The sequence below is a fragment of the Arvicanthis niloticus genome, chromosome 7 (genome assembly GCF_011762505.2).
Source record: "Arvicanthis niloticus isolate mArvNil1 chromosome 7, mArvNil1.pat.X, whole genome shotgun sequence".
Taxonomy (NCBI): domain Eukaryota; kingdom Metazoa; phylum Chordata; class Mammalia; order Rodentia; family Muridae; genus Arvicanthis; species Arvicanthis niloticus.
Window position 1 is genome coordinate 75823176 of NC_047664.1, and position 21027 is coordinate 75844202.

Sequence of the window (21027 nt, forward strand, 5' to 3'; positions counted from 1 at the left end):
TTGTGAGCGCCCACCTTGGAGGACCAAATTTGGGTCCTCTGCAAAAGCAGTCTAAGTTCTCAAAGGCCCTCTTTCCAGCCCCCTGACTTACTTCTTAAAACTCCTTTTGTAGTTTACTATGATAAAAATTCTGCTCTGTCAACAGCTATTGACTGAAGTCTATTGAGACACCAGTGTTCTCTGAAGGGATGCCAATGATTACCACGCATCTGCAGAAGACAATGCTGCTGTGTGTGTGCCCAGAGAATCAGGGCCATTGTCTTGCTCAATCAGTTTGCAGTCACTGAGCTCATCAGCTAAATCCAATGGACTGACAGAGAGCTCAGACATGAGGAAGGAATGGTAATGTCCGAAGGGAGGAGGCAGGGACTGGTTTGCCTAGAGCAGTCAGAGTCAGGAAGGCATCCAGCAAAGTTACCACATTCAGGGCCGACTCCAAGTCAGCTCTAGAAAACAAAACAACAGCTCTTGTTGTCAATCTAGTGTAAATTATAGAAACAAGAAGATGTGGCTACCACAATGTTGTCCTTCCTAGGCATCGGCCATCTAGCTTAAGCAGACAGACGACCCCCACCAAGATCCCAGGGGCAGCAGGCCTAGGAACCTAGCAGGTCTCTTCATTAGCCAAGAGGCCTAAAATGATGCTCAGACTCTGAACTCTGGTTCAGGATCAAGACAAGTCCTCTAACTTCTCAATTCCTCATTGTAGGAGTAACCATTCTAAGAAGTGTACTGTCACGAGTACGAATGTACAATCGGGACTCCAAGTGGGAAGGGGTTCAAAGTTGGGGAGAGGAACAACAGGTAACAGGAGGGAAAAGACAAAATGTTACATATTTTCCTCACATTTGCAATCTAAAAATAGACATATATGAGTATGCTCTGTGACAAAACTTTTCTAGGGAGATGTAACTACACATCTACTAACCTGAGATAGGGAACCCACAACAGACCAAAGTAGAGATACCACCAAAGTCCAACTTGGTGAACCAATAAGTTTAATTGGGGTTACTTATAGGAGTATGGGTAAAGAGTTACCTACAAAAGCAGAAATGGCTCAAAGACAGCTGCATCACCAAGGCTCACCCCAGCCTGGGTGACAGCTCACAAAATCTGGGGACCTGGAGCACACTGCACAGCCTGCAGGCAGCTGACAGATTAGAGAGTGTCCTTTCCAAATTCTGCTGCTTCTAGGTCTCAGAGTCTTCTTTGCAACTCAGCTTCCTTCTCTGAGAAGGACTCTCAGCTTTTATTGCTCACTCTGGCAGAGAGGGGAGCCTAGTGGATCTGGTCAGTTTCAGGGACTTCCTGAATGTATTTTGAGTTATTTATCTTCTTGCTTAAGGAGCTTCTTTGCAGGATGGAATGTTTCAGTCTCAGAGGAAACTGTTGTGCAAGACTGTGAGTCTCTCTGTGTGTTGTGTGTGTGTGTGGTGTGTAGCATCCCCTCTGGGGAATGCCAATTATTACTACACATCTTCAGAAAGCAATGTTGCTGTTTGTGCCTGGACTATTGGGTTGTCATACACATGCAATCCAAGGCATGAAAGCATAAGCAGACTATTTGGCGGAAGTGACCAAATAGTACAGAGGAGACAGGTGATAATTTTTTGTTTCCTTTTGAGATTGTATTTTAATTACATTACTCCCCTTCCCCTTCCTCCCTCCAAATAATCTCTCCTGCTCTGATTTTATATTGTTAATACTGTTTTTCTTTTATGATGGAAAGTCTCTGTCTACCAAAGTACAGACTGCTGCTGTTGTGCCTAGCCACTAAAATTTGAGAGCATTTGGAACTAGCAGGAAGTAGAAAGAAAGTCTGTGGGAGAACAGCAGAGGGAGAGACAATAAGACGCACTGATATGTGTCTGAAAATATTATGATGAAATCTATTATTTTGTACACTACATCAGTCTAATGTAACTGTACTTCTGGCTACTTTATTGGGTTCTTATATCTACCATCCTTCTTTACGGGATCCCTTCCAACGCCCCCAAAACTAGGTAGGCAAGAAAGGTTAGAGGGGAAAGAGGGGGTAGGCCTCTTTAGACTATTTCAATTCCTTGGAGCAAGGTTGATCTTCACCGACCAGATGTGCAATTTCTTATTCCCATTGCTTTGAGCACAACCACTTGACAAAGGGTGACAACAGGAACCACCAGCAGCAGGGGAAGCAGAAGGCTTCTCTTCTCTAGGGGCTGTGGCACTTATATACCCTCTGAAAAGCCCCCAGAATTCCAAATGCAAACTACCTTCAGCCAGCCAAATCACGCCCCTGCCAGAGCACGAGATAAATCACAGTCAGCTGCTGTGAACAATCTGAAGCAGCCCCATATCCCACTCCTGGGATTTAAAACAAACAAAAAAATATATTCCCATAACATAACTTATTTTTTATTGGATATTATATTTACATTTCAGATTTTATCCCCTTACTCCATAACCCAGGAACCCCCTATCCTATCCTGCCTCCTCCTGCTTCTATGAGGCTGTGCCCCCACATATCCCCCACTCCCACCTCCCCACCCTCGAATTCCCCCACACTCGGTGTTCAGCCTTCATGGGACCAAGGATCTCCTCTCCCACCTATGCCCGATGAGGCCATCCTCCCCTACATATACAGCTGGAATCATGGGTCCCTTCCTATGTGCTCCCAGGCTGGTGGTTTAGACCCTGGGGAGCTCTGGTTGGTTGGTATTGTTGCTCTCCTCATGGGCCCACGAACCCTTTGAGCTCCTTCAGTCTTCTCTCTAACTTCTCCATTGGGAACCCCTTGATCAGATCAGTGGTTAGCTCTGAGCATCTGCCTCTGAATATGTCAGACTCTGGCAGACCTCTAAGGAGACAGCTATATCAGGCTCTTGTCAGCATGTGCTTCCTGACATCCACATCAGCGTCTACCTTTGGTGACTGCACATGGGATGGATACCCAAGTGGAATGGTCTCCAGGCGGCCCCTCCTTCAGTTTCTGTCCCACACTTTGTCTCCATATTTGTTCCCTTGAGTATTTTGTTACTCCTTCTAAGTAGGACCGAGGCATCCACACTTGGTCTTCCTTCTTCATGAGCTTCATGTGGTCTGTGAACATAACTGGGTTTTAAAGAAGCTAAGTTGTCACTACAGTTTAAGGGGCTGGGGAGACAGCCCGGTGGTTAAGAGTACTTGATGCTTGCAGATGACCTGAGCTTGACAGCCAGCACCCACAGTGGCTCACAGCCATCAGTAATACTGCCAGGGGATCCGACACCCTCTTCTGGCCTTGAAGAACACTGCACCCATGTGGTACACAGGAACTCATGTAAAAACACATCTAAGAATCCATTAAAATTTGTAATGTAAAAGTCAAAAACAAAGAGAGCTGTAGCAAATTTAAAAATCTCAGCAGAGTACCATGACTTAATTCCATAACCTCAGCCCTTGGAAGGTAGAAGCAAGAGAACCAGGGGTTCAAGGGCAGCCTCAAGTACAGAGCAATCTCCAGGCCAGGATGGAGTACATGAAACTGTTGAAAATAAGAAGTCCTGAGCTGGAGAGATGGCTTAACAATTAAGAGCACCAGTTGTTCTTCCAGGGGACTGGGGTTCAATTCCTAGCACCCAGAGTTCCAGGGGCTCTGACCCCTTCACACAGACACATGAAACACCAATGCACATTTAAAAAGAAAAAAGAAAAAAGGTCCTACATAATTTATATAATTGTGTGGGTTGAATAATATAACTTTTTTGAGAGTCTCTGTACACTGCAAAGTGCTATACAGAGGTAAGGTAGAACTGTGCCTCAGGAGCTGTGGAGAACCCCCTTCTCCTGCCTGTCTCTTCTCCATGATGCCCACCGGCCCCAGTGGACCTTCATCCCGCAGGAGGATTCACACAATAAACAAACCTACTCAGCACATAGTATGGAGTAGAAAGGGATAACTGTCTTAAGAGAAAAAAAGACTACCTGGTATGGTAAGAGTATAGTTCAGAGGGTAGAGTAAGGATTTTGATTAAAAAAAAAAAAAGGGGGGGGGGGAGTCTGAGGCAAGACCTGAAGCTGAGGAAGAGAGGAAATGGCCATGCCGAGAGGAAAGCTGAGGGGCCAGTAGACCTACAGTTGAAATGATCGGAAAGGTTGACAAGGTCGTGTCATGGAGAGCCTTTATGTGTAAAGTCTCTGGTCTAATTATCTACTTCATGCTCCTTTATTGACAGGCAGAGGACAACCTTTCTGCATCTCACTGACGTCTTGCAAAGCAGTCACACAGAAACAGGAAACCCAAAATTTCCAGTGTATGCAGATGATGCATGAGATGTAAGCTATTTAATTCTGATTCCCCCCCACCCCCCAGCGCCTAATGCAGACAGTCTGGCATTCATTGGCACACCATCAAAGCACATCATGTAAATGAATGGAAAGACGATCTGCCAGACAAAGAGCAAACCTGGGGCGATGAAAGAGGTGAGACCAAGGCGGTAGTACCTAGTCTCTTTTCCGTGTCGTGTATCCGGGCTCTGACTGGAGGGGGACTTCCTTTAGATGCCAAAGTTACCAGCCTCCAAGGCTCAGCTCATACGTACGTCCGTCTGTCCTTCTCCCCCTCCCCCCGACCCCCGCCCCGGACCACCCGCGCTCACAGCGTCTGACTCGCACTGGCGTGCTCACAAACTCGCATAGCATATAGCGCAGCGGTCCCCACGCACTCCACACAGTGAGGACACGCACACTCCCCTCACACACACTGTCTCACCTTCACACTGATTCTCAAGTCCGTGCATTCACTCCTACCCATCCCCTCCCCCAACACACTCCACTGTAAACACGCACTTGCCAACAAGCTCAAGTTCTCCCGCCCCACACTCACGCATGCGCTTGGACTCGGGGATGGTGGGGAGCATGCGCAGCCGTGGTGGCTCTGCCGCGCGGGACAGTCGATCGGGTGGGTTTGGGATTGATGGTGACTTCTTTGGGGGGCTATGGGTCGGTGCAACCTTGTGGATTCACTTGTTTTATCCATCGTGACTAGGAAGATGGGAAGACAGGGAAGGGCGCAGCGAGAGCACGGAGCAAGGGGAATCTGCCGCTGGCAGGGGCAAATGCGTGGACTTGGGACCAGTCCAGCCGCACAGCCTAGGTGGCCAGGCTCTGTCCATTTTGATCTGGGGACGACACCGTCCGCTGAGAGCTGTGAATTGCGTGAGAAGAGAAGAGGGACTTAGCTTGAAAGTGTAGCACTTGGGAAGCTGAGGCTGGAGGATCGCAAGTTGAGTCCATTCTTGGCTCCTGTGTGAGATCCTCTCTCAGAAGAGGGAAGAAGAAAACGACTGTGGTTAGATGCTCTGGCTCTGCCATTTTCAGGTGTTTTGCAGCCTCATTTTCTCTGTCTGTGAAACGAGGAGCCAGGCTTTCAGAGCACGTATAAACTCTCATCTATGAGGACTATGGACTGGATGTCAGATAAACACTGGGAATAAACACAACAGACCCAGTTTCTGCTTAGGTGCAGTTTAAAGTCATCTGGGAAATATACCCAATCAGAAATTAAACCTACAGAAATTCAGAGTGATTCTAGTGAGCTTCTGAAATAAAATAATGAGGTTTTGGTTTCATTCAGAGCTTCCTGTGTTCTGGGCACCGGTGCATAAAACCAGTCTGTCCTTTTGTTCACGTGAGCCTTTTGGTTGAGCCTTGGAACTTTTAGTATGTTGGAAAACCACACGGATCAAGGGTTGGACTATAAAAAAAAATGAGTACATAATAAAAGTACCTACCTCACAACGTCATTATGAAAGATAAATAGTGTCAAGTGTTGGCCTACTGCTAGACCCACAGCGATGCTCTGTACATCTGTGATATTATTTGCTGGCAGAAATGTCTAGAACTCCACCTTAGAGAGATGAGATCTGAATCCTGGCCCTGACATCTCTAGCTGACCTAAGTTAAGCCTTTGACCTTCCAAAGGCTAGGGACTCTGCTCCACAAATAGCCATAATAATGGCACCTTTTCTAGGAGGGCTGCTGGGATTAAATGTGTTATGCGGGCAAGGGTACTTTGTCTGCCTGACAGAGAAAGCTCTTGGAGATGGTCGGTGTGCAGACTATTATACCCTCAAATGGACCCCCACCCCCCCCATAAGTGGGTGAGCATACAGCAAACAGCTATTTTCTTGGGGGAAAGTTTTGAAATTTAGGATACAGCCCCAAGTAAGGAAGGCAGGAGTGGGACTTTGGACTGAGTGGGGAGTGAGATGTGGTGTGGTATCCCTCCCTGGCACACCTCAGACCCAAGAGGCTGCTGCCCAGAAGTGGAAACTTGAAGGAGCCAGGGAGTGGGGCTCTCCAGGGTGAGTGCAAAAGCCTTAAAGCCTGAAGATGGCAGGTCTGGGAGTACTTAGCCCTGAGCTTAAACCACAGCCAGAGCCTCTGATAGCTTCTGCTCCAAGGACTCAGAAAGCTGCAGGTGCTGAACAGCAACTGTAGTCATAGTCAGACTTTAGACATGGTGAGCAGTCCTTAACTCCTCACAAACCATCAAGGATGGTGGCGGGTTTTCCGTATTCCACAAGTATAAAAACTGAATTTCTTGTTTCACTGTCTCTGGCTTCTTCTTAGCTCTCTCAAGAAGAGAGAGACTCTTCAGGGCTCTTGTGTCCTGTCCCTAAGTTCATTGAAGGTCTGAAACTTATTCCTCATGGTCCTGGCAGGTCTCATTTTAAATGTCCTTTCAGGCATCAATGTTTTGCCAGCCTCCAGAGTTTTCTTTCATATTCCCGCCTTCCATAACCTACCAGCTCTAAGTTGATTTGTTGATTGATTTAGTAATGCATTGGACACTCCCAAGGGGCTGGCTTTGTGTGCTACTGAATTCTCAGCTCTGAGCCTGGCTTGCAGTAAGACACACTTACTCTTTCCATTCCCTAGGCGCTTCCCGTTTGTCAAAGGACTGAATGAGGTTGGTGAGATGGTGTTAAGTCAATCTTCAGGTTCCTGGATGGGAGGAGGAAGGAATAGGCCTTTCTCGGTATTTGTTCAGGCTGCCCAGTCATGAACATGTGTAGTATCTTAGTGGGGTTTTTGTTTGTTTGTTTTCTGAGATAAGGTTTCACTGTGTAGATCAGTCTGACCTGGAACTGATAGACTCACCTGCCTTAAAGGTGTGCACCACCATGACCAGCAAAACTGGGTAACTTTGGATGCTTTGGTGAAAGCTCTCTAGGTGTTTTGGTAGAGGACCAAGGTTGAAAATAAGTGAGAAGGCTGAAGAGCTTTGGGTAGAATGAAAAACAAACGTGACAGGTCCAGGGACTTGGCCCCATGGTAGACTCCTCATCTGGCACCCAGGAAGGAAAAGAAAACCCGAAAGTGAGGAGAGAAGGGGGAAGGAAAGAAAGAAAAGTGTTTTGATCCCCATAATTAAGCAGCTGTATCAGCCCAATGCTTGTGGCAGCAAATTTAGGCTGAGGGGAATAGGGAGTTGGTGTTCTGTGAAAAACTACCCCCTGCCTTTGCCTCTCCCCCCCCCTCCCCCACCTCCTGCTCCCCCGCCCCTTTTTGAAGGCACCCTTGCTGAAAAGAGTGGCGAGGCTGAGGCTGGGAAGTGCCAGAGGCACTGGAGCTGGAGGGAGGGAGGTGGGGCATTTGCTTCAATTATCCGGATAATTGTCCCCCACCTCAGGCCATTGTTACTAGAACGAAACAATATTCTATTGGATACTGTCTCGGCCTTTTTCTCTGGCTCCCCGTGGTGCCTCGCACACGCTGGGCACAGAGTAGGCACTCAATAAATTTTATTCCAATGACAGACGAGCGCTTTGAGAGTGGGAGAGGGCTGCCTGGTTAGAATCTTGGAGGTAGGCAAACCGTAGTTAAGGTGAACGGGGGGGGGGGGGGGGGGGGGGAGCGCAGGGGGTATTTGCTGCCGTCAAAATTCTGTTCCTAGGGCTAGAAGGCCGGGAGACAGGCAGGCAGTTTTTCCTGAAATTCTGAGCTAAACCCCTGACTCTTTTCTCAGAAGACACCCCCCCCCCTCCCTTTCTCAGAGGGCTCGATTGAACTCCTGCAACTGTGGCGAGCACAAAGGGGAATTCAGGTCTCTCAAAGGCCCATCTACTCTGAATAAACACCAGGCAGAAGCAAAAGCACTTTGGGTACTGCCTCAGCATAGGGTCTGCAACCTGTTACCTCTCTGGATTGGGCCATGTCCTGATTTACATTAAAAGCAACATCACTAGGGCCTTTCAGTAGCCTCTCACCAGCCAGTGCAGGAATGTGGGGACTGGGACCCACTGCTTTCAAGGTGGGGAGGGGGAGAGAGAAGGCTTTTGCTAATTGCACCCTTGCCTTTAATGAGCTTCTTTTACTCCCTACTAACCCGTTTGCAGGTTACAGCCTTATCTGGGGACCCACGTTTTCCACTGTGGCTACACATCCTGGGAACAATCACCACTCCAGAGCCTGAATGGAAAGCGAGCGCCCCATTTCTGCTGAATGGCTGTCTCAGTTCATCTGAGGCTGGAGGGCTTTTGATGGCCACAATACAAGTTACGCCCAAAGAGTGTCTCTTTGGTCAGATCGACAACGCTTGGTTTCACGTTTGCAAGTTAAACGGGCCAAAACCCAGCTGAAACTCCCACGCCAGACGCCAGGGACATTTCCCTCCACCCTGCACAGAGCAAAACTCGGGAAAGGGACTGGGCAGGGGGAGGAAAGGGGGGTCCTGGCAGGGAGGAAGAGTGAAGGAAAGTGGTCCTGATTCTGAGCAGCAGTCTAGGAGTAGGTAGGGGGGTGGTGGCATTTTTCTTGTATTTTATTTTATTTTTTTAATTTTGCTTTGCTGATAGCTTTTACCCAAACAAACAAACAAAAAAATAAACCGAGAGCATTTTCTCCTTGTCTTCACCTAGGTAGCTGCTTTCCTCCAGCCTCTGAAAACGTGACTCCTTCATAAAATCAAAATTTATGATTATTCAAATGTTGAGGACTGTGAAAAGAGAGGAAGAAAGAGAGAAAATTAATATTGCAGCTGTTCTTCTGATTAATGAGAGATAATTGCTCATGAAAAGTCACCCCTGTGGCATTTTGTTGTCTCCTGGATCTTTGTTCTTTTCCACTATTATTGAGGACTTTCTTGAAGACTAAGCGGTTCTTTTCAATTTTTGGGTATTCAGAAAGGGTTGCCTGGTTACAGAGAATGGGGAAATCTCGGGCTATATCGGGTAAGATGTGCCACAGACAGCAATACCACAATGCCACTTGGAGAAAAGGATGGATACAAGTTAACGATGCACTTTCAATAAAACATTCATAGACTTGTTCACGCTTTGATAATGACCTCATTAAAGGGAGCTGGGGGCAAGTAAGTCCTGTCTCCTGTTTGTGTTCGGCTAACAAAACCCAGCTTTGAGATCATTCATCGCTTTGGAAACTAATATGAAATCAATGTAACAGGAGCAAATAAATCCGAGGCAGCCCAGCCGACTCCCTGGCTGTCCGGTCCTGCTCGCAGCTACTGTTGGTAACTGAAGAACTATAGAGGCCAATGCTAAACCAGGAGTGGGGGGTGGGGGTGGGGGTGTCTGAGGATTGGAGGGGGGAGTACTTTGAAGGGGACACAGAGGGGGCGCAAAGTGGGAGTTATGCCTGAAAATAAAAAGCGAATGGTTAAGCACATCAACAGGTCAGAACACTGGGGCTTGATGAAAAAGCCATGCCACTTTGCCCATGAAAGGAAGTTGAAAAGAAAGAAAATTGAGAGAGGAATGTGAGGTTTGTGTCAGGTTCCATCACAGGCGGTGGGGCAGGCAGGGGGTGGGGTGTTACTATAAAACCATTTGAAACCTAGAATCCAAGTGTTCAAGTCTTAAGGCTGAGCTGGAAGGAACCCAACCTCAGAGCCCGGTGGCAGGAAGGCACTGTTGTTCTTTTTACAGCTGCTTGGATTTTTTTTTTTTACTTTTCTAACTGGAAGGCAGGATGAAGATGCTCTCTGCCTTGGAACAGGGAAACGCAATTTTGTTACCTTTGCGTTTGTGACACTTACTGATACCTCAAGGAAGAGGAGGCCAGCCCTGACCATCCGAAAGCAAAAGAGAAGGAAGCAAAGGACTCCTTCTCCCCTTAAAAGAACTAATTTTCTCCTTGAATTATGAAAGTAATGGCTAAGGTAACAGCCTGTACTCTGTACCGACTGCTTAATACCAAATAAATCCTTCCACGTGGCTCCCCGAGTCCTGGCAATTAGAGCTCATTATAGGCTCATGAGAACCCTCATTTTAGGGCTTACTTAATGGACAATGAAATTTTATCAGACAGAATCACTGAGAAATTAAATTGTGCGCTGGGGCAAGCGCTGTGGGCATGTGTTGCCAGACTACCGGCCTGCTTGGGAGAAAGCACAACAGGGTCCTCCTTTGCTCTGAGCAGTTTGCAGTGCTGCTTTGGGAACAAGGGTCACAACTCTGCCCAGGCTGTGGAGGGTGGGCTGGCTTGGGGAGTGGGTAGGTGGCAGGGGTGGAGCTGACTTCTGGAAGAAAAGGGAGGGAGAAGACTGACTAGAGGAGTGGAGAAAAGAAAGCACAGAGGTGATGGGAGGGGATACAGCCCCTAATATTTGTTCTTGGAGGGTCTAAGCAATTAGTGAAGGACTTTGGTGAACAAACCTCAGACACAGCCTGACCTGGCTGAAGTGTCCCCCTGAAGGCAGCCATTGGCACCCTCTCCTTCCAAGCCCCCACCCCCACCTCTCTCAAGATCCCTTGACTGTGGACATTGAATGCATCCACAGTCCAACCTATAAGCCAAATAAGATGTAAGCTGTCTGACCCTAAAATGAATGAGTGGGTTTGTATAGAAGCTATAGAAGCACTGTTTCCAGAACAGTAACAGAACAATTTTTGGGAGAGCACCAGAAGCCACAGAGAGTACTGTCATGCAAGCACTGGCCCCAGAAGACTGTAGATAACCTACCTAGCCAGAGAAAGAAAGAGTAAAAGGTTAGTTTCTCAAGGCATCAACGTATTGAACCCATTGAGCAATATAGGCCTTACATATCCTTTGGCTGGAGAAATAGCTCAACTAAGGGCACTTGTTGCTCTCTTGAAGAGGACCTGGGTTTGGTTCCCAGTACCCATATGATGTCTCACAACCAAGTTCTAGGGGATCTGATGCCCTCTGGCCTCTGATGACACAAGATACAAATGTGTCCACATACATAGATACATACATAGAAACAAACAAACAAAACCCTCATTACTTAAATAAATCTTTAAAAATAGATAATACCCTGACACAAGCCTCTCTGGGTTGTTGAGCTCCAGAGACTTTTCCTGGTGTTAGGAAAGAATTGTAAGGAATGCAGGAGCTGCCTGATCTTCTCCAGTCGAAGGAGAGAGACGGTTGTTTAGAGCTGGGCTGGACTATGTGGGCTGGGTGAAAACGAACATCTTCGAAGGCTGTCTAGGCAAACCTTGCAATGCAAAAGTAGTTACAAGTGAGCGGACCCCGTGCTCAGCCCCGAGACTCCTTAATTGTTGTCACAAGATGTTGGATTAGCACATTTCTGGAATAGCTGTCTGTTTACACTCTGGAGACCCACCGTCCACTAACCACTTTCTAATTGAATTCTAATCACATTCAAATAGCTCAATAACCAGCCCCAGCTGCAATTCATAAAACTTTAATTGCCATCCATAAATCCTGGACTCCCTAGAGCGGGGACGTCCCTACAACCCAATTATACACTTCCAGCAGGCAAGAGAGGGGTGGCCACAGAGATGGGAAGGGGAAGAGAAAGACAGGACAGAGAACCCCCAGCCTCAAGCTGGTGTTCCCTGCCCTTGGTCTTCAAGTTAACCGGCACTGTTGTAAATTCACATTTGAAGTTAGCCATTTTGGTAAAAGGACCGGGGAGAGACTGCAGTCACCTCTCTGTTGCCCTGATTTACCCCAAAGCCATCTAGATGGTGGCCAACTAGCAGGTAGGTGCACAAGTCTTTCTTCCTGAGCCACCAAAGGTAGTTCTGCTCCCAAAACCACTCCTTACAAGTACAAGCAGGATTCTGCCACTTAGCTGTATCCTTCTTTCACTTTAGGACGGAGGTTCGGATGCAAAAAGCATCCATATTGAGAAGGGTGAGGTAGCGTTAGCAGGAAATCACTTAGACCAAAGGCCTCCTCCAGCTCCTACCCCAGTCTCTGGGAGAGCTGGTATATGGTCTTCTCCAAAAGGTTCCCGGTGGAGTTTAGCAGAGGTTGGGCTTGGAAACTATGTAACTGCTAGAAATAAGAAAGGGGTGACTCTTGAGTCCTTCTTTGCAGAAGGCGGAGGTGGTGATTAGAAAGATGCACGAGGAAGTCTCATTGCTCTGAGTGACCTCAAGAGAACCCCAAATACAAAGGCATTTGAGAACGATGTAGCCTGGAGCGCTTGATTTCTAAACTGGATAGTTACCTGCCAGATTCATCCAGTACGGACCACCAGAATGACCGTGACCAAGTCTAAAGCCTGGGGAGAAAGGGCAGATCTGAACGTGGTGAGCTTTTAGACCCGGCCGACCTCCACTCCAAAGCCACATCCCCTGGTCCAGAGCAGAAGTCTCAAGCTTTACTACGCAGCCAGGGTTGCCTCTGAGGAGCTTGGCGGCATTAGTTACCTCAATTTAAATGGCTTGGAAGTCCCCACCTGGTGCCGCGTATCACAGTGAAGCGTTGGACAGAGGCCCAAGCAAAGGAGGAAGGTAGGCACAGGCTGGATCACTGAGATTTTCTGCCCAAAGAGTGAAGAAGGGAGAAGAGGTCGATCCCCTAGCAAAATTAACAGACCCTACACTTAGCGAAGTCTCCCCCTCCCCCTCGCTCTTCCCTGTCTCTCCCCCACCACCACCCCTCCTCCGCTTCTGTTGTGACTCGGGCAGCCTATCCCGAGGGTGGGGAGCTGCCGAGGAGCCTGAGCAGAGCGGTACTCCGCAGCATCACGTGCTGGGGTGGGGGCTATAAAATCCTGGAGCCGGGGCTCCGGGCGGGGGACGTGAGGACCAACCCTCTCCAGGGACCCCTTTGTTCGAGTCCCAGACATCTCAGCATCCCCAAGGGCTTGACCGCTCGCATTCTCCCAGCTCTAAGGACAGACAGAGCTCAGATCACAGAAGGAGAGGAGGGGGACGCAGCGGCCCGCAGGACAAACCATTCATCCCCTGTCGACATGTCGCGCTCTTTCTATGTGGACTCACTCATCATCAAGGACTCCTCGCGGCCCGCACCCTCGCTGCCGGAATCGCACCCAGGGCCGGATTTCTTCATCCCGCTGGGCATGCCGTCCCCGTTGGTGATGTCAGTGTCCGGGCCCGGCTGTCCCTCCCGCAAAAGCGGCGCTTTCTGCGTGTGCCCGCTTTGCGTCACCTCGCACCTGCATTCCTCTCGCCCACCCGCAGGAGCCGGTGGCGGAGCTACGGGGACCGCAGGGCCTGCGGTGGCGGGCGGCGGGATGGCTGGAGGCACTGGCGCCTTACCTTTGCTCAAGAGCCAGTTCTCTCCGGGTCCTGGGGACGCGCAGTTTTGCCCACGGGTGAGCCACGCACACCATCACCACCACCCGCCTCAGCACCACCATCACCATCACCAGCCCCAGCAGCCCAGCTCGGCTGCAGCGGCGGCCGCTGCCGCTGCGGCGGCTGCGGCGGCGGCAGCAGCCCTGGGACACCCGCAGCACCACGCACCTGTCTGCGCCGCCACTACGTACAACGTGTCCGACCCACGGAGATTCCACTGCCTCACCATGGGTAGGGCAGGGTCCCTGCGCGCCTCCGGGGAAACAAACTTTGCGCTGTCAGGGAAGGAGGTGGGAGCCCAGGAGCGGAGTGTGCAGGGAGGTGGGATCTTTTGTGGAACTGTTGAGATCTTCCCCAGAAATTCCACGGAGGTGGAAGTTAAGGAATCAACCTCTTGGCAAGACCTTGTGCACTTAGCTCTACAGGTGCACAAATGTCGTGTGTTATCTGGGCTTTAGGAACCTGGATCAGGACTTCAGAGAAATAGGAGGTTAAACTGACTGAGGCTTGGCGTGGATGTGTTTGAACCTCTGTATGGCATCTTAGCTTCTCGGTTGGGTAAAGGGTGTCTATCTATGCCTTTGGCTGAAGCTGCTAGCTGGTTCGCTTTGCTAGGCTGACGGAAGACAGCGACAAGTGGACAGAGAAAGCAGCAGGTGCAAGTTCCACTGAAGTCCTTTAACTTAAAATCCAGGTCATTAAAGGCCTTAATTCTCATGAACGCCTGTCTCACTCCCAGACAGGCCGCGGAACGTGAACCAGGGACGAGCATGGATGTGTTGGGTTAGACTGGGTTCTGGAGACCCTTTCTTTCCAAGGGTTGTCAAGTAGGGTGGAGTCTCTTTTTCTGCGTCTAACCTCTCTGCTCTCTTTTGGGTCCGCAGGAGGCTCCGATACCAGCCAGGTACCCAATGGCAAAAGGATGAGGACAGCATTTACCAGCACTCAGCTCCTGGAGCTAGAGCGAGAATTCTCTTCCAATATGTACCTGTCCCGACTCCGGAGAATCGAGATCGCGACCTACCTGAACCTGTCAGAGAAGCAGGTGAAAATCTGGTTTCAGAACCGTCGCGTGAAGCACAAGAAGGAGGGGAAAGGCGCTTCAAGGAACAACCACGCAAGCTGCAAGTGCGTGGGTAGTCAGGCTCACTATGCGCGCTCGGAGGACGAGGACTCCTTGTCCCCAGCCTCGGCTAACGAAGACAAGGAGATTTCCCCCTTGTAAAGGCGGAGGCTCCTCCTTCAGTACCTGCTCTCAGTACTCTGGCCCCCTCTTCCCCGTCAGCATAGGGACCAAAGTTCTAGTTCATTGCCCTTAACCCATCCGGAAAAGAAACTCTGAAAAGTCCAGGGAGTTCAATGCTGGGCCGACTTTGAAGCTAACTTCTCTTTATCCGGGACTCTACTCAGTTACGGATTGGTTTTTGGCTTGTTTGCTTTTTTTGAAAATGTAAATAATCTAGAATTTTAATCAGTCTCATAACAGGAAAAAACAGGGTTGATTTAAGTTTAACACTGTATGGGGTGGGGGGGGGGCGTTGGTTGAAGCCGAGTGTCATTTGCCACCCTGTCCTTTCAGAACTTGATGAGGACAGGGGTTTTTCATTGTTTTGTTGTTGTTTTAAAATGAAATAATTGAAGTTGCCATTAATATAGAGAGTTAAACTCCGTAGGTCTTGTTTTCTGAAAATTTTCGTGGAGGAGAGTTTTCAATCCAAGTCTCTGGAAGTCCCTTTGTATGTGAATAGTTTTATATAAAATACATATTTATATTTATTTAAATAAATGAAAAGAAATAAATGTTTTAAATTCGTGGTACTTGTCCTTACCCCCTTACCCCCACCCCCTCACACCATATCTAGAGACAGTCACAGTCACGGAGTAAGGACTTAGAGTTTGAATACTGACTGCAATTTAATGGGGGTCACTCAGCTGATGGAACTTGGAATTAAAGGTTTTATGGGTAAGAGAAACTTCTTACCAAAAAAAAAAAAAAATCAATCCTCATTTGAGGTGACCCACCAGCTAGTGCCCCTTTCAAAAAAACAGGTGACAGCCCGGCTGGCATAACAGAGAACTGTTGGAAGAACACCCAAGAAACCTCATATGTAATAGAGGGAAAAATCCCACACCCACAATGTTTTCGTTTTATTTGTTTGAAACTGGGTCACACTCTGTAGCCCAAGGTTGCCTTCTACTCAGACATTCACCTGCCTTTGCCGTCCATGCCAAGCCTACAGCCAGTGTTTACTTGCACTCGATCTTAGCCCCAAACCCACCATTTATTTCTCTGGCACTTTGTCCTCCTCCTTTCTGGTCTCTCACCTTGCTCAGTACGTGGGGGGAAAACCTGAATCCTGTGAAGCAATTCACATACTAGGAATAGTTTTTAGCCCACCAAACAAGTCAGGGTGAGGAAACTTACAGATGACTTCTACACAGGACTACTGGAAACTTCAATGGGCTTCCCTAACTCAGAGTTAGCTGGATGTCCTCAGTGCCCAGGTCACACAAAGCCAGGAACAGAGACATGACTTTTCTAAACATTTACAATCTCATACATATATCCAAAACAGCCCAACGGGTATCTTAGAGTAATGCTCTCCTCTGGGAGCAGACTTTATTGTTTCTGCTGTTGTTAGTTAGTCTACTTAACCTCACTGTGCTCAGGAGTTCATTCCTGTCAGCTGATCACCCTTCTCTCAGCAAGATCACCTGGGATAGGTGTCTCAGTCTGGATCTGTGTCTGTGGGAGAGAAGTGAAGAGGAAGAGGAGTCTCTGAGTACCAACAACACCCACCAGTGGGGTTCCCGGACTATTTATATAAAGATTTCACCCAATAGGCTCAAGTCACAGTGTTAGCACTTCTCAGAACTTCGGGAACAGGATCATTTTCAAACTCCTTTAGGGCACCAAGCTGAGGCAGGCAGGAGGAAGGACCACAGTGTCCTGGCCAATGGAGACCTGTGAGCTGCTTTGTATGGAGGGTTGGTCCTGCTTTTGTACTGTTGCCCCAAGCCTGGATCTCTGTGACTCTCATACCAGGGGAAAGAGGCAAGGGTGGAGGGGGGGGGAGGGTGTTCTATTGGCTGGGAGAGGATCGAGCTTGCTGCATTTCTTATTTCCTAAAAAACAATCTCCCCCTTTCCTAAGCAACAGCAGCAATGGCCAAAGGCCAGTGGGAGGAAAGATGCTTGCAGGGACTAGAAACGGACATTTAAAGAGAGTACTTCCTTTACAAGTAAGCAGGTGGCCTCGCTGCCCACTCCAGCCCAAAGCAAAGCCTCTTCTGAGGCACGGGCAGACTATTGCCTGTCTATGCACACCCTTGTAGACTCCCACTGCCCTGTGCTTGAGTCTGCCTCACACCTAGGTCTGTGGCCTGTATGGATCTCAGCCCCTAGCCTTGCTAGGCCTCTGGGGTCGCAGACCTTGTGGCCAGATCTGAGTCATGTGCTTGCCACTCTCGCAGCTGTGCAGAGCCTGGCTCCCCACTGGTGAGAGGAGAGTGAGCTATCTCTGCTGTCCTGACTGGGGACCTACCTCCTAAGATGTGGTCAATCTCTCCAGTTTCCATCTTCAAGGAAATTCCAGAGGTTGCTCTCCCAGAGACAAAAAGATTTGGCCAAAGATACTTAAGTAGACCTTGGATGTTCTCTGATTAAAATAAAGGTTCTCTAAAACTCTCAAAGAAGTCTGCAGCTTCTGTCACTTTAGCAAGGGAACACCAGTTCTAACCAATTAGGATAGGTTTGATATCCTCTTCAACCCTTACCTACCCCACACTCAGACTCCCCCCAACCCACTCAAGTTAAGATATTTTTCATGTTTCAGAATAACACTTCCAGAATCTAGCATCTGGCTGTCCATATTAGATTAAGAACCTTTAAGTCAATTCTCAGACACTAGATTCAAGCACAAAAATAGTCTACCAATAATCTTCAGATCAAGATCAAGTCATGTCCCTTGGGTGCACTGGAGACAGTTTAAGACATTGGGAACCAATGTGGACAATGTGTGCTGGGCAGTCTTGGACTTTCCTTATGTCCCACTTGAAACTCACCAAACACTCTTTATCTAGAGCACTGCCAATCATAATCCTTAGACACAGCTAGGAAGAGAGATGAAAACGGGTAGTAGAAACTGGAAACTTTTTTGACTAAAAAGGTGTCAGTGAAAACCATTGAAGGTGTTGTGTCTAACCTGGAGAACCCTAGGCAGCTGGGAGTTTCAGAGTAAAAGGAAGATGACCTTTCACCTTGTGCCCTGGCTCAAGGACACAAGGTCAGGCAAGGATGAGCATAGACCTTCCCCCTTCTACTCTCCCACCCAGTAACCAACACTTGCTCTAGGCCAAGTGGCTGATAGGGATTGTATCCCCAGGCAAAGCTTCTCAATTGCAATCCCTGGCAAAAGGAACCCAACAGCTTATTCTTGGAGTATCGGAGGCCCAGGTAATGGAGACACTGGTGCCAATAGACCTGTCTTCTCTAATTCTAAACTGGCTTGGTTTGAATTATCCATCAAAGTCCTGTTTCTTGCTATTTCTTTTCCCAAATAGAAACGAAATTCAGGGAAGGGTAATCTTCCACTTCTGGCCTTCTCTGCTCGCCACCCCACCCCCACCCCGCCCCAACCCACTTCTTGAGCCCACTTCTATCGAATTATATGAATTATATATGACTAGAATTGTGTTCATTTGCTCAGGTCACACTGACTGGTCAGACAATTGCTAGAAAGGTGGTAGGGCAAAATGAAACTGGTCATGGTGAAGGGAGGTCTGTGTTCACATATATACAGTAATGCAGGTATCATACATGTGTGCTTATGTGCCAGGCACGCGCGCGCGCGCACACACACACACACACACACACACACACACACACACACGGCCAGGTTGGGGGAGACTGAGTAGTAGTGGTATTGTAAATGGAAAGTCAAGACTAATAAATAGAACAATACTGGGTTTTTAAAGCTTTCTCTTTCTTTCCCCTTTAAACACAGCATCTCTAGTTTATGCTGACTACAAACTATCTTTGTAGCTAAGGACCATCTTTTCCCTCATCTTCACCTGGGTTCTACCTTGCTGACATCACCTGGGTTATACCTTGCTGGGGCTAGAACCCTGAGCTCCAAATCTAGCTCTTTGAAAATCTGTTTTTGTCCCTTTTTTTTTTTTTTTTTTTTTTTTTTTTTTGCAGGCCTTGCTCCTTGAGAGATGCCCTTGAGGAAGGCTAGGACTTGAGGGAAAGACTGAGGTGAGAGGGAGGAGAATTCTGGGACAGGAGCGCCAGCCAGCCCACCCTTAATGGGAGGGAGAGAATGACACTTGCAATTGAACCCATTTGCTAGAGGAAATTGGGTTTAAAGGAGCAATCACTTCTCTAAAAGGAGTTCCTCCCACCTTCCCCAAACAGAAGGCTGTCCCAGAGGATGAATGCAGCTCTGTGCATCAAAGCAATTGTTCCAATTTTCATTATTCACAGAGAATCTTTGAATGTACCTGTTAAGGTGACAGACCTTTTAAGAGGGAACATTTTTTTCCGTGTGCAATTAATTGGTGCATTTACTAGGTTTCTATTAACATAATTTAATATAAATCTATTTTATAAATCTTTAGGCTCACATTACTGAAATCGAGCTCTTTTTAGAAAAAAAAAATGCCCACAGATGCCTCTTTCTTAAATTAGATAGAATGAAATCCGAAAACTTGCTATTCTAAGACAGCTGGAAATAATAAAGGCAATGGAGTCTTTTGTATTGTCTTTGTTAATGGGGGAGGTTTGGAGAAATTCAGGAGCTCGCATCACAGGAGAAATTCGAGCACAGCCAGAAGCTCTGGATCCCCATCTGATACTTGCAGGGCAAGCTGCATTTGGGCCAGGCAGAAGCGTGAGAACTTGGACCTACGTTTTAGGAACAGAGTTGAATGAACCCTCAGATGAGAGACAAAAAGAAACAGCAACAATCCAACTTCCAAAGAAGCCTGAAAGTAAGTTTCCTCTACCTAGAGAAAGGAAACACAAGGCCTGTGAAACCTCACAGTCCCTAATGGCGCTCTATGGTAGATGTATAACCCGGGCTTTTTAGGTTCAAGTGCATTCTCCAAAATTCTGGGGGCCCCATCATCTCTAAAAACAGACTTTTGTTCTTCTTTGATGTACTGATGTCAGTAAGTCTCCCACCTGAGCGTTGTTTTCTTGAACCCAGTTGTATCTTTGTTGAGCTTTCCCAGCGCCAAACACAGAAAGGGGGCAAGGGCTCCCCTCAGAGACTGGACAGATCGGAAGTGTGAGCTGTGTGCTCAGGAAAGTAACTAGTTTCAGATTAATGAAGCAGTGACAATTTCAATCTGCTTGAAGGCGGAGGTTGGCACTGCCCAGGCCCAGCGTGGGGAGCTCGCCAGGCCTGGCTTTATATTGTCCTCATTTCTGAAGAGCAGACAAAGATGGATAGAGAGACATTGAAAAGGAGGGAGAGTATTTAAAACAGCTCCATAAAGCAAGCTGTCACTTTAAGACAAGAACCATGGTGCTTTGATGACTTTGTATTAGTGGCACCATTTCAAATAGGGGACTTCAGTCTGTAAAGAGAGGGAGAAACTGAGAGGGGAGAGAGGGAGAGGAGGAAAGGAAAGAGAGAGGCAGAGAAGAAGAGAGGAGGAAGAGGAAAGAGTGAGGGTGGTGGTCAAAGAGAAAAACAGACTGACAGAGATGCACACACACCCACAGTCAGACAGATAGAAGGACAAGAAACAGAGAAAGAATGAGAGAGAGAGAGAGAGAGAGAGAGAGAGAGAGAGAGAGAGAGAGAGAGAGAGAGAGATTCTTTAACTCTTGGGCACCGTAGCGAAACTAATTCCTGGGTAGCTACATGATTTCTGAAGTTCTGGGAGAAACAACCCACAGCAGGTGCAGGGACAGGGGTGGGGGGTGACAGGTGGGAGTTGTCGTGATGGGAAAGAGCTCCGGGCCCAAGTGCAGCCGGCGACTCTGAGAGCTGCGGCCAGCTTGGCCTCAGTTTGCTGGGAAGTGCGAGGGAGAGCACACAGCACCGCCCGCCCCGCACCGTTGGGGATTATAATGGAAATTTTTGAGAGCTCGCAGGAAAAAGAATAGGAAGGAGGGGGGAGGGCTGCTTTAAGAGACCACCTTCACAAAGCCTAATTTAAATTATTTGGGGTCAAGCAGCAGCAAGCCACCTCCCCTTTTCCTTCCTAATTAATGACCACGATTAGTTATTATAGGCATCTTGAGGCTTCAACTGGCTTTGAGTAGTTTAAACTAGGAACTAGTTTTAACTTGGGAGAAGGGAGCTGGAGTTAGGTTTGTTGTTGTGTTAAGAGAGGGTGTCGTTCTGAGGCCCAGGGCTGACCTGAAATTATCAGTGTGGCCCAGGCCAGAGTAATCCTGAGTGAATGATCGTCCTTATTACACTGGAAGGAGGGAGTTTAGACAGGACTGTGTGTTTATTGTCTGTCTGTAGGTCTGCTTCTCTTTTAAC

General features: G+C 48.1%; 1 protein-coding gene and 1 long non-coding RNA gene across 3 annotated transcripts; one reads left to right on the forward strand and one right to left on the reverse strand.

Annotated features, from left to right (window-relative positions):
• Positions 1-7981: 7981 nt before the first annotated feature.
• On the reverse strand, positions 7982-13294 carry LOC117712836 (uncharacterized). The gene is made up of 4 exons (XR_004607345.2): positions 13206-13294; positions 12630-12742; positions 12428-12481; positions 7982-8959 (listed from the first exon to the last, which is right to left on the reverse strand). It is a non-coding gene; the product is annotated as an uncharacterized LOC117712836 (long non-coding RNA).
• Gsx2 (GS homeobox 2) lies at positions 12626-15299 on the forward strand. 2 transcript variants are annotated; one of them, XM_034509018.2, is made up of 3 exons: positions 12626-12713; positions 13092-13754; positions 14408-14750. In XM_034509018.2, exons 1-3 carry the CDS (start codon positions 12640-12642, stop codon positions 14661-14663), a joined length of 993 nt encoding a protein of 330 aa, XP_034364909.2. In that variant the 5' UTR covers positions 12626-12639; the 3' UTR covers positions 14664-14750. The 2 variants fall into 2 exon arrangements, with proteins under 2 accessions (XP_034364909.2, XP_076794775.1); XM_076938660.1 differs by lacking the exon at positions 12626-12713 and having other exon boundaries at positions 12797-13754; positions 14408-15299.
• The last annotated feature ends 5728 nt before the right edge of the window (positions 15300-21027 follow it).